The sequence below is a fragment of the Phalaenopsis equestris genome, unplaced genomic scaffold, assembly GCF_001263595.1.
Source record: "Phalaenopsis equestris unplaced genomic scaffold, ASM126359v1 Scaffold000499, whole genome shotgun sequence".
Taxonomy (NCBI): Eukaryota; Viridiplantae; Streptophyta; class Magnoliopsida; order Asparagales; family Orchidaceae; genus Phalaenopsis; species Phalaenopsis equestris.
The window spans coordinates 153329-165109 of NW_018164939.1; the positions used below are offsets into that span (position 1 = coordinate 153329).

The following is an 11781-nucleotide window of genomic DNA, read 5'->3' on the forward strand; positions in this document are numbered from 1 at the left end:
AAGCAAGAGCTTTCTCTTGTGAGATTGAGAGGAAGGTTTGGAGTGAAATTTTATAAGTTTTTGTGCTTGCAACGAGTTGATCTGATTGTATATCCATGTATAATTCTAGTTCTTCATATTGAAAATTTATGGTGTTGTGCTCTGTGGTTTTTTCCTATTCTCGAGTTTTTCAACGTAAATTTTGGTGTGTTTTTCTGGGATTATTTTTTTGTGCTTCTGTTTGAAATTTTGTTCCCGATTTCCCGAATTAGTGTAATTTTATTTTCGCGTATGATTTGGATTTCTAATTGATGGAAGCCTAAGGTGTTATTTCCATCCCAGCAATGCTTACTATAGGTTGTTGATTCTTATACGCATTGTTAGGAGTATAAGCAGAAATCTGATAATCAATCCATTGACATTGAATAACTACAAATTATTCAATGATAAACCCTATAAATTGCTTCCTTCTTGGGTTTTTTTTACCTTATCTTTTTAAATGCCAACAGGGCATAATGCATGACGTCTAAATAAGTGTAAAGTTTGGGTTTTTTCTCAAAGAAAATTTGCTTGAAGGGCTGCTTTCAACATTTTATATGATTTGAATCTTTGAAGCATTCCCTTGAAGCTTTTATTTGGTTATATTTTATGTAGATCTATAAGTAGTGCATTTATTGAATGTTATGGCATTATCTCTTCTGCCATTTGTTGCTCTGAATCTTTGTATAAATCGTAATATATTCAAGTGAAATCAAATTTGTTTTCTTAAATTAAATTGTATTTTCACTACATTTTTCTTTATGAAGTTTGAATCTTTTCTAGATATTGATTGTAGTTTGAACTCAGATTGCAGACAGGCACAACTTCATGATATTTGAGGATCGAAAATTTGCTGACATTGGAAATACTGTTACCATGCAATATGAAGGGTGGGATGCAATTATGCATGTATTGAAAATTTACATCCTTTACTCTTATTTTCTTGTTTATATTGACAAAATTACGACGGTCCATTCTCTCTCTTCTGTTACAGGGGATTGTTTCGCATTTTGGATTGGGCAGACATCATAAATGCACATATAATATCGGGGCCGGGAATAGTGGATGGTCTAAAGTTGAAGGTTTGTGGCAATGCTTCATAAACAAAAAACCATCTATCTTATGACTTATGAGCTTTTGCATCCATACGATACAAGTCTTATGTGTTTTCATTTCTAACACCTAAACATTCATTTTTATTTGCATACTAAAAAATTTTTGGAAGGAATCAAGTTTTTTTCCATTCAAGAGTTGGGCTTCTATAGAGCCATACAAAACCTTTAGCGATTATTTATAATTAGACCCCCTCCAAATAAGATAAAAATCTCAACACTTCCCCTCAAGATGGACAAAAGATATCTACTAAGTCTATCTTGTTACATAATCCAAAAAAGCTAATGAACTAAGTCCTTTAGTGAGGTAGTCAACCACTTGCTCTCTAGTGGCTAGTGGCTACATGACTTAGCTCTAGTAGCCCATCATTCAACTTTTCTTGGATGAAGAATCTATCAATCTCTACATGTTTGGTTCTATCGTGATGCACCAAGTTGTTGGCAATGTTAATTGCTGACTTTTTGTCACACCACAACTTCATTTGAGTTCCTTGGTCCATCTTGAGCTCGACCAACAAGACTCTTATCCACATCATCTCGATACCTCTTAAGGCCATGGCTCTGTACTATGCCTCTACTGTTGAGCTTGCTAGTACATATTGTTTCTTGCTCTTCCAACTGACCTAATTGCCCCCTACAAACATACTGTATCATGAGGTTGATCTTCTGTCATCTGTGCAGCTTTCTTAGTCAACATCACAATAGCTTTCAATGTCTACATTCCCATTATTCCTGAAGATCAACCCCTTCATTTGTGCGCTCTTCAGATACCTCAGAATTTGATACATTGCGTTTAGACGACCCTTCATATGATCATGCATATAACAACTCACCACGTTAGCTGCAAATGAGATGTCTGGACTTGTACGACTTAGATAGATGAGACGACCTACCAACCTCTGGTACCTGTCTCGATTAACCGGCTCTTCTGCTTCTGCACTCAAGTTTTCTTTCCAATCAATTGGTGAAGCAATAGGCTTGCACCCCAACATGTCTGTCTCTGTGAGCAAATCAAGCACATACTTCCTCTGAAAGAGGACAATTCCCTGTGGTCCACGACCCACATCAATTCCAAGGAAGTATCAAAGTTGTCCCAGGTCCTTCATCTCAAACTCTTTGCCTAATCTTGTCTTTAGCTGCACAATCTCTCCCACATCATCACCAGTGCCTATCATATCATCCACATACACGATAAGTATAGTGGTGTGACCACCATTTCGTCAAATAAACACTGTGTTGTCGGTATTGATCTGTTAATAGCTCATGCGTACCATTGCTCTCCTGAACTTGTCAAACCAAGTTCTAGAAGACTGTTTCAAACAGTATAATGATTTCCTTAGTCTACAAACCTTGCCCAATGTTCGGTTTGTATCAAAGCCTGGGAGTATCTCCATATACACCTTCTCCTGCCAATCCCTATGAAGAAACACATTCTTCACATTCAGTTGGTGTAACATCCATTTGTCATTCACAACCAGAGAGATGAGAGACCGACTGTGCTTATCTTCGCCACTGGTACAAATGTCTCATTATAGTCGATGTCATATGTCTGACTATGCCCTTTAGCCACCAACTGTGCTTGTAGCGATCAATTTTTTTTCCTTCTGAGGTCTGCTTCATTGTGAAGTCCCATTTGCACTCGACTGTCTTTTTCTCTGTTGACAACAATGCAACTTTTCTCGAGAGAACTAAGTTCTTCCAACATGGCAGCCTTCCACTTTGTATCCTCCTTAGCAACCTGTCAACACTTTGGTATATAGATAGAGTCCAATGATGCTATGAACACTTTATGCGAAAGTGAGATGTTATAATAAGAAATAAAATTCACAATATCAAGTTCCCACCCAAAACGATCAGGAGGATGTCTCATATTGCTACGAGAGGTCCTCCTTAAAGTTGGGGTGTTAGGAGTGGACAAAGAAGGAATAATATCACCTGAAAGTTTTAAATCAAAGGTGCATGGTATAGGTGTCTCGAGAGTTGGGGAAGATCGGGACAAGAGACTTGTTGGCAGATCAGACTCTGTTCCCTCAATTTGCTTCTTTCACCGTGTATACACTCTTAGCTCACATTCAATCTAAATCCCACCACCCCGGGTTCAATCTCCTCGATTTTCATCTACTCAGTTGATTCCTTCCACATCATAAGACATAACGTTGATCCCACTTGCACCACTCCATCACCACTACCACTTACTCTCTCTTTCCTCATATCTTCAGTTTTTTTTAACTCATCGAAGTGTGAATTCACTTCAAGAGTGTAGTATGGCTCAAATTCTCTAAATGACACATCCAGACTCACAATGAGTCTTTTCTCTTGGGCTCCAATATATAGTAGAATAATAACCCAATAACATACATTTCACAGCTCTGGGATTCAGTTTTCCTACAGATGGTCTGTTGTCTTTCACAAAGCATACACATCCAAATATCTTTAGTGGAAGGATCCCATTTTTGTCTCCTTTTAATATCTGACAAGGAGGCTTCCACTCCAGCACTCTTGAAAGCATCCTGTTAATTAATTGAGCGTTGTCAACACTATTTGCCCTCATAAGTGTTGTGGGAGCATCCTGTTAATTAATTGAGCGTTGTCAACACTGTTTGCCCTCATAAGTGTTGTGGGACATTCATTATCGTCATCATACTTTGGGCTATCTCTAGAAGATGTCGATTCTTCCTCTCTGCTACTTCATTCTGTGCCGGTATGTATGGGCATGTGGTTTGATGTTGTATCCTTTAGGCAGACAGGTACTCAAACACATTATTATTATACTTTGTCCCATTATCATATCTCAATACCTTCACTACCGTACCATATTGAGTCTGAATCATCTTGTAAAAATTTTTAAAACAAACAAACACATCACTTTTGTTCCTCATTAGATATAGCAAAGTAACACGAGAACAACATTCAATGAACGTCAGAAAATATCTATAACCATTCATCAAAGTCATATAACAAGGTTCCCATGCATCCAATGTATCAAATCAAACACGACAGAGCTCCTATTCTCAAAACTAACCTAAGAGCTTCTAGTGAGCTTACTAAACTCACAAGCATCATGCATAAGTTTCTCCTTGTTTGCCTTTGCATACAAGGATGTGTACAATTGACTCAATAGACTAAATGAAAAGTGTCACATCCATCTGTGATGTAGCAAAAATACATCATCCACACACCTGTCAGATCCTCATGCTCCAACAATCTCAACCTTGAATGCCAAGACTGAGTCCATCCTCCTATCAAACTACCAGAGTTCACTATGCCACGTGTCAGTCCCAAGTCTTCGATCAGTCTCATTCTCTTGAAAGATTACCTTAGGAATATCAAATGAAACAACACAGTTTAGTTGAAGAATAATGACACTAATGGATAAAAAATTCACTGTAAAGGAGGGAGCATGCAAAACATTGGTAATGTCATAAAATTGGTACCTCTCACTGTACCCTTACCAACCACAGGTTGTCATGTACTATCAGCCTTCTGAATGCTCTATGGAAATGCTAGATGAGTATAGGAAGAGAACTTCCTAGCGTTACTTGTCACATTTCGAGATGCACCAGAATTTACTGCCCATTATGGTGTTCTTGTGGTTGATATAGAGACAAGAACATGCTTATCACGAGTACCTTTGGCTAAGTGAGCATAAGTAGCATTGTTGCCCTTGAATGATGATAAGGTAGACGCCTCCTTAAGTCATATCACCTGCTGCTCTCTGTTTTCTCTTCAGCATCTCAAGGAGCTCATGTTCCTTATCAGTAAAGACCACCTGTCTCTCTCTCGTCCTCTGCCACCATCAAATTTGTCTAGTAGTCCTCTCTTCGACCTCTTTAGTTTCCATGGCTATGACCACGACCTCTAGATTGTCCACATCTACCTGTCTCTCTCTCTCTCATTGGGTGGCTTTGGATAGGCCTTGCTCAAGCATCGTACTTCTCCACAGTTGTAGCACCTGCGAATCTCCCCCTGAGCACCTATCATACGTGAGCTCGAGCCAACAAAAGCTGCCCGCATTCCTGGAAGTCCACTTGACTAAGCTAGAACACTTGCTCAGGTAGTGGCTCCCGTCGAGATGCTAGCTTTCTGTACGAGTCCGAACAAGATCTTTAGAACTTCAGAATCTATTTTTCCCGGAAGCTCCAATCATTTACCTTCTGTATTATCTTCGTCTCTTGACATCCTCAATTTTAACTCTTCTTTGCTTTGAATGCCCAATATGAAACCCTTGCTAGTTTTTGTTCCACTGGAAGCCCCCCTGTTTCGTCCCTCTGGCTAGATAGAGAAGACAAAACTTTCTCCTATTTTACGGTCGTGACGACAACTCAAGGCTTTGCCCTCTACATGTTCCGAGTTTGCACTTTCCCTCTGCTTTGCAGCAAAGGAATCACTATGTATGAAGGCCTTCAAAACTCACCATTTCTTCTCTTCTCTATGCGCCAAAACAAGAACCTTTGGAACGCATCCCCGTCTCCTCTTCACTCGCGCAACAACAGTGGCTAATATGGGATTGTAGCTCACCAAAACCTTTGAAACTCCAACTGTTGCAATAAGAACTCGCTGCACAACAGTGACGGGATAGCACAACACAAAGGCCTCAGAACTCCCTTCTTCCTCTGCTCCCGTGCTCAAAGCCGAAGCGGACTCCCGTCTCCTTCCCGTCGCTTAATCCCGCACACAACTACAAAGTTGTTTGAACCTCTACTTCCTATCACAATCATTCCCGCGCGAAGAACCTTACCCTCCTTGTGTCTAAAACCTCACCAGAGTTGACTTCCTTTCAGATTCTGTTGCACGTTGCCTTTTCTTTGCATCGCCTCGCACAATGTCGCCCCTCCATGTTCGAATTGGTAAGCCGTAATTTACACATAGCAGCTGGATTTTTGGCTTTGATACCATAAGAAATTTTTGGATGGAATCAATTCTTTTCCATTCAAGGGTTGGGCTTCTATAGAGCCATACAAAACCTTTTACAAATAATCCTAGACTTCTTCTATAATTTCTATTTTTAATTAGACCCCTCAAAAATAAACTACAAATCTCAACACATACCACTCAAATTTATAACATCATATAAAAAAAATATCACTGTCACTACGTTTTTAAAAGTGAAATGCACTTTTTCATGCATAGTTTATGACACCAGGTGTTGTAAGTGTAAAAATATCGAACTTTGGGTGTGTGATATATAAATACATAAGAATTGTGTGGTATGTATGTAACTTTCCCAATTTCTTATTGGTGACTAATATTTTATTTGATTCTAATAGGGTCTGCCTCGAGGTAGGGGGCTGTTACTGCTTGCTGAAATGAGCTCAGCCGGTAACCTCGCCACTGGTGATTACACATCTGCTGCCGTCAAAATTGCTGATCAGCATTCAGATTTTGTGATCGGATTCATATCAGTTAAGCCAGCATCATGGCAATATCAACCTGTAAATCCAGCTTTTATTCATGCAACACCAGGAGTTCAAATGGCTTCTGGAGGAGATTCACTGGGCCAACAATATAATACTCCCTACTCTGTAAGTTATATATATTTTTTGTTTAATTGGTTTGAAGGAAATTTTTTGCATTGTATACTTTATTATTTTGTATGCGTTTAGATATAAAATTAGTCAGATATTATTGCTTTTATTTATCAAAGAGCTCCACTCAAAGATAATAACCTAACTCTAGACACTATACTAGCATATGATTTTATTGCTTTTGTTGAGATTACCGTTTATTATAGAAGATGAAGATGATGGTATATTTGCAACTCCTAAAACCGAGTTCATAAATATTATTTTTCTCTTTTTTACATTTTTTCGCAACATTCAACGTTACTGACAAAGAAAAATAATGTAAGTTTTCGTTAAGATTAATGTCACTTTCTTCGCATATATTCTGATATATATATATATATTGCGTGTGTGTGTGTGTGTGTGGGTGCGAGTGTGTTTGTCTGTGAGTGTTTCATATTTAGTGGTTAGCAAGCAATAATTAGGGAAATAAAATTTAGATTTTGGCATATGACTGTTAGTTACCTACCCTATAATTTGTGGATAAAATTGTTATTTTGTGGAACCTGATTGTGTTAATCAATTGTCATCTTAAAACTCTATTTCCAACTATCAAAGTTGGTACCTAACACCTTAGTGTTGTACCGGCGCCGGTTCAGTAGGCCCCGGAAGACGGTGGCGCGATGCCCAATCTAGTTTCAGAACCCTAGAGCATGACATTGTAGTGCTAAAAAATTGGCACCACCATCACGGTTACAACACCACCATCATGGCACCCCGGCCCCAGTAATTGACTTTGAAAAGTTTTTTATTTACATTTTGTTTTTGTTAATTGGAAGTGGTTGATTTTGATTTTCTCTTGTGCAAAGGAGAGAAGAGGTGTCCTAGAGTTTTCAAAGTGTAGAGAGACTTGAGTGTGGTGTAATTTGTACGATTTTCCTCATTTTCATCGGATAGCTTGGTGTGGTGTGGCTCTGTAATTTGTTTTGCCTTATGAGGTTTTTTCACGTTAAATCTCTAGTCAATGTTACAGGTGGACGTGCCCCCTTATATGAAATCTTTTTCTCTACTTAGCACCGGTTCAATAGCACTTGAAAGACAGCGCCGCCACACCCAAGCTAGTCTCAAAAACCGAGAGTATGATTTGTGGCTCTCGGAAGTTGGCACCACCATCATGGAACCTGGGTCCCAGTAATTGACTTTGGAAAGATTTTCATTTAAATTTTGGTTTTGTCGATTGCGAGTGTTTTATTTGATTTTTTCTTGTGCAAAGGAGATGAAAAAAAGTGTCTTGGAGTTTTCAAAGTGTAGAGCGACTGAGTGGTGTAATTTTTACGATTCTCTTCATTTTCTTCATAGTGAATATTTTGGTGTGGTGTGACTCCATAGTTTTTTTGCATTCTCTGATTTTTTCACTTTAAATTTTAATCCAGGTTTTGCTTCGGAAATCTTGAATCGATTTCCGCAATTCACATCTCTCACTACAAAAATAGCCTCATTTAGTAGTGATAAGATCATTCTTTAATAACATTTCATCTCAAGACTTGGTTTTTCCCCAAATATGTACTTTTATTCTTCATATAGTGTGCACATTTTGCTGTTTGCAGACGGAACATATTAAAAAAAATGATGATGTTTTCTCATTGCGTTGTTTGGTTGCTTTGGCCGGTCTCGAAAAGTTGTAGGCTGAATCCAATTTTAAACCATCGCCATGTTTTGGATTCAGCCGAAACTTCAAAAGTATATGGTTTTGAACATCAGATGAAAGCAAATAGGTTTGTCTATTATGCACATGTACTTGACTCGTCTCTGTTGTGTTCCAGGTAATCAAAGAAAGAGGCAGTGATATCATAATTGTAGGGCGGGGGATAATAAAAGCTGCGAACCCGGCGGAGGCAGCTAAAGGTTATCGAATTCAGGGATGGAATGCCTATAAGGCAAGTTGCTCTTAGAACTTCCAAAATTTCCTTTTCCTTTTCTCTGTTTTTTTAAATTTTGACAAATGAAGTTTTGCAGTCGCGGTTATGTTGCTCCTTTTTATCTTCAATCATAATTTCTATGGATGTTGATATTATTCAACTGAAAATTCTTAATTCCGTGTTGCTAGAGCAACCACAATTGAATGTACACCTTATAATTTGTTTACTGTTGATGTTGGAATTAGCTTGGAAATTTTAACTTTTAAAGAATTTTGATAGATTATTGATGTGTTTTCAACTAATTTTTTCATGTAGCACGAATCTTGATGAACTATTTTTTTGAGCAATAACCATTCCGAATAAGTTCAAGATTATTGAGAGCATTTATTTCAGCAATAACCATTCCGAATAAGTTCAAATTGACTATCTCGATAAAATGAATGTGATGATGTCAAAGGGGTCAATTCGGGTCCAATTAAGCTCAGGTCAAGCCATTGAAGCACATTTAAAGGCTTTGGATCATCAATTGAATGATCAAATGAATTCTGCATTTGACTTATTTATAGTTAAATCAAGCGTCGCAATAAGAGGAATCTAACGAGCTCAAGATCACTTAATTTTGAGGTCATTATGTCACTTGAATCATTAGAAAATTTTTATGATCAAAGGAGATCAATGAGCTGTCACATTAGGTGGCTCTTAAAGTTATTCGACAAAACATAAAAAGCTCCTTTCTCAGAGGCTATAAATAGTCTCTCTCTCTCTTCACTTGGAGTAGGGAGGGAAGAGGAATTTTGGATCCTGTTTTGGACAGAATATTTGATGATAATTTTCGCCCTCTGTAGTTGCTGATCATCATCTACCTACGTAGACCATTGCCGACCAACTCGTAGTTCCCGACATTCTGTCACCGGTAGCCCATACTTGTAAATGCCGTATTCTTTCAGAATATGATAAATGTTTCTAACATCTATATTTTTTTATATGATGTATATCGACAAGCGTTGTATTTGTATATTGACAAGTGCTATATCTGGTTAAAATAATAATTCCGCTCTCCCAGTTGTGAGAAAATGATGTACATTTGTACTTACACATTGTGCATTATTGTGCCTGGATAAGACCTTGTGGTTATTTTTTTCCAGCTTTTTCCACGTAAAAAATATTGGCGGGTTTTCCTGCTACCTTTCTATTTGCTGCATGTCATAGATCTTCATGCGAAGCTAAGACATTAAATTATCACTCGACCGTCGTAAATTTTTTTGTGCACAATAATTATTTTAATCAAAATATGAATATGAGAATAAGAAGAGATAACCGACAACTACATTGATTTTAGCAATGCCTTGCATTGATAACCCCATCAAGCATCCCCAGTCTGGTTGTTCTCCTGCTCTCTAAGGAAGTCAAAACCCTTTCTCGCTCCTTGATTTGCCCTAGTCGTGTTCAAACTCTCATGCTCTCCCCTCTCTTAATTATGGCAGAAATTTGGGAGGGTATTTTTGGAGAACTTTGCACTTTTATTGTTGATCTTCGCATGGGCAATTCAATTCAGACAAATTAATATCTGTTAATATAAACTTGTAAATTATTTTTTCTATTTTCTTGGCAAGCAACTTAGGATATATCTATTGAGAAAAATAGTTGATCACGATTATTCTATAAGTACATATATGTATAAATATTTATAAGCATACGTGCATGCACACACGTATATTGGTAATCTGATGCTTGTTGCCTCTAGTCTTATTAGTCCTGTAGGGGTGCAAATGAGCTGAGTTGAGCTCGAGTCATGCCTAACTTGAGCTCAGTTTATCTGTCAAAATGCGTGCTTGAGCTTGAGATAGAGCTCGACTTCAACGGCAATTACAAACTAGCGAGCTAGCTTGTGTGCTCGACTTGAAAATCAAATTATCATGGAAACTCACTATAAAATCATTATGAATGTAGAAGAAGTGTCACAGTTGCTCGCCAAAAAATTCATCTACAAGACTATCAAAGTTGAGGTTGCTTGAGCGGAGGAGTTGAGCCTAGACAAGCTTGAACTTGAGCTCCTTTAATAAGCGAGCTTGAGCTTGAGCTTGTGGCTCAATAAGCTCGACTTACGAGCTCATTAACAAATAGAGTTCAAGTTGACACGCGAGCCAACTCGACTCACTTACATCTCTATGACTATGAGCTTGATTCAGCCAAATAACATACTTAATTGTGATAAATTTCTGATGTCTGGCACTTTGTGAAGAATTAGGAGCATTGGACTTTTAAAGAGAGAGGTTGAAAACAAATTTATCTCAACTCTAAAGCTTCTTGCTTGTTGGACATTTAAACACTGGGCTCAATTTGGATTAACTGGATGGATGGTGATTCTGCTTGTTTACTTATATGATTCTTAGCTTTAGAACTACTAAGAAATCCATATCGTTGTTTCACATGGCCCATAATGTACATATCTAAAATTACACACATACCACACAATTATCATGTATTTACATATCTAAAACTTTAAAGTTGGATATTTACGTTGATGACTCTATAAAATTCTGCATGAAAATGTATATTTCATTTTTAGAAAGTTAGTAATAGTGGTGTTTTGATGTGATGTTAAAGATTAGAGTGATATGCATTGCAAATATGAAAGTTTAGGTGTTGAATATGTAAAAAATAAGAATTGTATGGTATGTTTGCAAATGCCCGCTAAAAAAATGCTTGATTTCCACAACATTTTTTCCAAATGCAATATAAGTGAACTAGCCTAATTGCTCCCTAATAGAGTAACAAAATGACGATGCCCCTCACCTTAAGAGAATAGTTAGGATCTTTTTGGGGCAGCTGCATCTTATTACTAATCTGCTACGCAACAACTGCCACTGGAAGATGCTGCGTAGAAGCTGCTGCGGATAAGTTGGAGCGGGATCGAGAGAGATGAGTAACGCGAGAAGAGGGGCCGCGGGATAAATATGCCCACCGTCGAGAGAGGAGAAACGTGGTCCATGGGGTTGAATCCGCGGCCCCGTTTTAATGAAGTTTTTAAAATACGCTGCCACGACGTGATAACCCAACGCACAAGATAGTATTTTCGGGCCGCGCCGCCTGACAAATGCGCCAAATGGACCCTAAATGTCAATATCATTGAGGACTTCACAGAGCTAGTGATTAGATGAATCACACAATAATTCAAAAACTTAGGGCAAAAATTAAATTTGTATATATATATATATATGTATGTATATA

General features: G+C 37.9%; 1 protein-coding gene across 1 annotated transcript in view; it reads left to right on the plus strand.

Moving 5' to 3' along the window:
* The window catches only part of LOC110028178 (uridine 5'-monophosphate synthase), a gene marked incomplete in the record, with an annotated part of 43310 nt that extends 34547 nt beyond the window's left edge, over positions 1 to 8763 (plus strand). The window contains 4 exon segments of the mRNA XM_020729921.1: positions 826 to 908; positions 1013 to 1100; positions 6398 to 6652; positions 8455 to 8763. Coding sequence (XP_020585580.1) covers positions 826 to 908; positions 1013 to 1100; positions 6398 to 6652; positions 8455 to 8583 — 555 coding nt within the window.
* Between the last annotated feature and the right edge of the window lie 3018 nt (positions 8764 to 11781).